Genomic DNA, 3569 nt, shown 5'->3' on the forward strand with positions numbered 1-3569 from the left:
CTTGGAGAGAAAGGAACGAACCCCGCTGTGCCGAGCGCAACGTTCGTCAAACGGCTCTAAACGCCGGGGGAAGCGTTCCACTCCACGCTGCGCTTTGTTTCTTTTCCCGACCAACTTCTCATCTCCATAGGGATGTGGCCGAGCTAGGGTCCTTCCGCGGGGGCCGGCGCTGCGCTGCACTGCACTGCACTGCGCTGCGCTGCGCTGCGCTGCCCGGGGCCGAGCGGGGCCGTGTCCGAGGAAGAGGGGAGGAAGCGGGGAGGGGGCGGGCAGGTGGCGGGCGGTGCCAGGAGCACCCTGCCGTAAGGAGGAGGGGGGGGGGTGGACACGGCAGCTCCGGCACCGCATTCGGTTGGGTGTGTGCCTGCCCGCTGCCCGCCTTGGGGCCCGTTTGCTTTATATGGCAGCTGATCAAATGCTGCGCCGTAACCTCCCGCTTCCAGGTACTCGCCCGCCCCGGCCCCTTCCTTCCTCCGCGGCCCCTCCCGCGCCCTCCCCCGCCCTCCGCAGCCCCCGGGGCCGTATAATAGAGCCGCTGCCCGTCAGGCCGGGTTGGGTTGGGGAGGTGCTGCCCGGTGCCGCGCCCCGTGCGTGCGTGCGGCGGAACGGCCGCGGGCCGGCGGCGCTCGGGGCGGTCCCGAGGCACTCGCGGAGCCGGAGCGGGGGGGGGGCCCGCGCCGGGCCCTGCCCAGGGGTAGGGCGGGGTAGGGGCGATGGGCAGAGCCCCCGCTGCCCGGCTCCCAGCGGCCGGGGGGCTGCGTTAGGGCCCGGCGGCCGGGCTCGGCTCGGCACGGCCCGGGCGGCGGCGAGGATGCAGCACCCGCTGGAGCTGGGGGCTGCGCACTACTTCCCGGCCGAAGCCTTTCCCGACCACCGCTCGCACCGCTATCGCAGTTTCATGATTGAGGAGATCCTCACCGACCCCCCCGACGCCAAAGGCGCGGCGCCGCCCGGGGAGCTGCTCAAGTTCGGGGTGCAGGCGCTGCTATCGGCGCGGCCCTACCACAACCACCTCGGTACGTCCCGCCGGGGTCGGATGGGAGCTGGGCTGCGGTTCCCGGCGCGTGTGAGGCCGCTCCTATGGGAGGAGAGCTCGGGAACTTCGCCGCAGCGCTCCGGGCGGGGACGGGGCCGCATGTGCGGGGCGCGGGCGGCGGTGGGGCCGTGGGGAGCGGTGCTGTGCGTGGAGAGATGGGGGGATGGAGAGTGCGAGCCGCGCGGTGTGGTGTCGGGACGCGGTGCAGGATAAGGTATTAAGGACAGATTTCTTGTTGTGTTTTGGTTTTGAGGGGGTTGTTTGTTGGCTTTTTTTTTTTTCGGTTGATTTTTGTTATTTTATTTTACGCTTATTTTATGTTAACGCGAATATTGAATCTGTGATCGCGAACGCTTTTGCTTCTAAAGCTGTCTTTATCTGCAGAGACGCTGTTCATTTATCCCTCGAAGCGAATGGAACGGGAGGATTCCAAATTTTTGCTTTCCTCTTAAAAAAGAAATCGGGAAAGCATCGAGCCCCGTAGTGGGGAAATACCTGTATTGGAGCTCTGGGGATTCAGGATTGTTTTAGACACCGGTCTGAAATGCCGGCCCGCACCAGTGTGTGCCCGTGTGTGTTCCTCGGGCCGGGCCCGCCTGTGCTTTCGAAGCCCCCGGGCCGTGCTCGGTGTTGGGAGAGCGGTCGCGGTGCTACATAGGGCAGCGTGATCTGCCCATTCGTGCGAGATCCCTGGGCGCTCGGGAGGGCCCCGCACGTCGGGGCCGAGCACGAGTCTGACAGTGCGGCTGTGGGCCCGGCAGCGCTTGAATCTGTCAGTCGGCACCAGATCCTAAATGGTTCCTAAAGGCTTCCGCGGGTAACGCGAGGATCGCTGGGTGGGTGACTGCCTGCCGCCGGCTGCAGGGCACGGCGTGACCCCGCGGCTGATGTGGGAGAAGGGCTCGGGGCCGTGCGCGGAGCCCAACGCGAGAAGCCTCCGGGGCCGCCCGGCTCTCACGGCCGCTCTCTCCCGCAGCCGTTCTGAAGGCGGAGCCGGCGGCAGTCTTCAAGTTCCCGCTGGCTCCCCTGGGCTGCTCGGGGTTGGGCTCAGCTCTTCTGGCCGCCGGCTCGGGGCTGCAGGGCGGCTCCGCCTCGCCCCACCTCCCGCTGGAGCTGCACCTCCGCGGCAAGCTGGAGCCGGGCGGCCCCGAGCCGGGCAGCAAGGCCAAGAAGGGCCGCCGCAGCCGCACCGTCTTCACAGAGCTGCAGCTCATGGGGCTGGAGAAGCGCTTCGAGAAGCAGAAGTACCTCTCGACGCCCGACAGGTACCGGCGGGGCGGCGCGGGGGCATCGTCCGGAGAGCAGAAGGAAAGCCGCGGGCCGGGCCGGGTCTTACCGCCTCTCTCCCGCCCGCAGAATAGACCTGGCCGAATCGCTGGGGCTCAGCCAGCTCCAGGTGAAAACCTGGTACCAGAACAGGCGCATGAAATGGAAGAAAATAGTAAGTGCCGGCGCCGGGCCCTCCAGGGGGAAAAAATTATATATATGTATGTTTTGATATATGTGTATGTCCCCGCTCCATGCGGCCACAGCACGCTCCCTGCTCCGCGCAGTACGGCTCGGGCAGCGGGGACCTTCCCCCACCGGTACCGCGGACCGGAGCGCTGCTTTACGCGGCTATCGCTGTGACCTCCCCGCCCCGCAGGTGCTGCAGGGGGGAGGCCTGGAGTCCCCCACCAAGCCCAAGGGCCGCCCCAAGAAGAACTCCATCCCCAGCAGCGAGCAGCTCTCTGAGCAGGAGCGCGCCCGGGACGCTGAGAAACCCCCCGAGAGCCTGGGCTCGCCAGCTGAGGTCAGCCAGGAGGAGTGAGGGCACGGCCCGGCCCCACCGCCGCCGCCGGGTGCGCGGGGACTCCCAGCGCCGCGCCGGGCCCCGGAGCGCGCAGCCCCGGGCGGAAGGAACTCCGTGTGCAGCGGCCCGGGCGGCAGAGGACGGGGGCAGAGGGCGGTGGGGCCGCGGTCGGAGCACAGAGCGCACGGCTCGGGTCCCGGCCCTGAGATCCGCGGTGCGTGGCGGCCGGGGGGCACCGGGTCTGCCCTCGGCGTTGCTCGCTGCGTGAAACCCTGTGGTGCCCCCAGTTACTCGAAAACTGCATTTTATGATCGGTTTTATTAATGCGAAGATATTTACTTTATTTCAATAAAGTATTTTATGGACTATTGCTCTGAGTAATGCTTTTTATTTTCTTTTTAATCGTTTCTTTATATTTTTGGTTTTGTTTGTTGTTTATTTTTTTCTTCGTTCTCGGCCACGCGTCACACCCGGAGGCCACCCGGGCCTTGGCCGCGCTCAGAGGGGGAGACGATGGTCGTCATTTCTCTAAGAAATGCGTCATTGCCGTCTAACAGGCGGCTGAGATGCGGCGGCACATCTAAACGCCGCTTTGGGGAAGCGCTGTTGGTGCCGCTCTGGGCAGAGCTCGGGCACAGGGAGCAGAAAACTTCCACCGACCCCGGGGCTCTGCGCTCGTTGCGGCGACGTAGCAAGGAGCCGTGGCACTGTTTTATTTTTAATTTTCTGATTCCTTGCTGT

At 65.7% G+C, this 3569-nt stretch overlaps 1 protein-coding gene across 1 annotated transcript; it reads left to right on the plus strand.

Moving 5' to 3' along the window:
• Positions 1-811: 811 nt before the first annotated feature.
• Positions 812-2846, plus strand: BARX1 (BARX homeobox 1; the record flags this gene model as incomplete). Its single annotated transcript, XM_079540122.1, has 4 exons — positions 812-1016; positions 2013-2301; positions 2393-2477; positions 2682-2846. 4 exons carry the CDS (start codon positions 812-814, stop codon positions 2844-2846), a joined length of 744 nt encoding a protein of 247 aa, XP_079396248.1.
• Between the last annotated feature and the right edge of the window lie 723 nt (positions 2847-3569).

This window comes from Tetrao urogallus, assembly GCF_951394365.1.
Source record: "Tetrao urogallus genome assembly, chromosome: 10".
In the NCBI taxonomy this organism is placed as follows: domain Eukaryota; kingdom Metazoa; phylum Chordata; class Aves; order Galliformes; family Phasianidae; genus Tetrao; species Tetrao urogallus.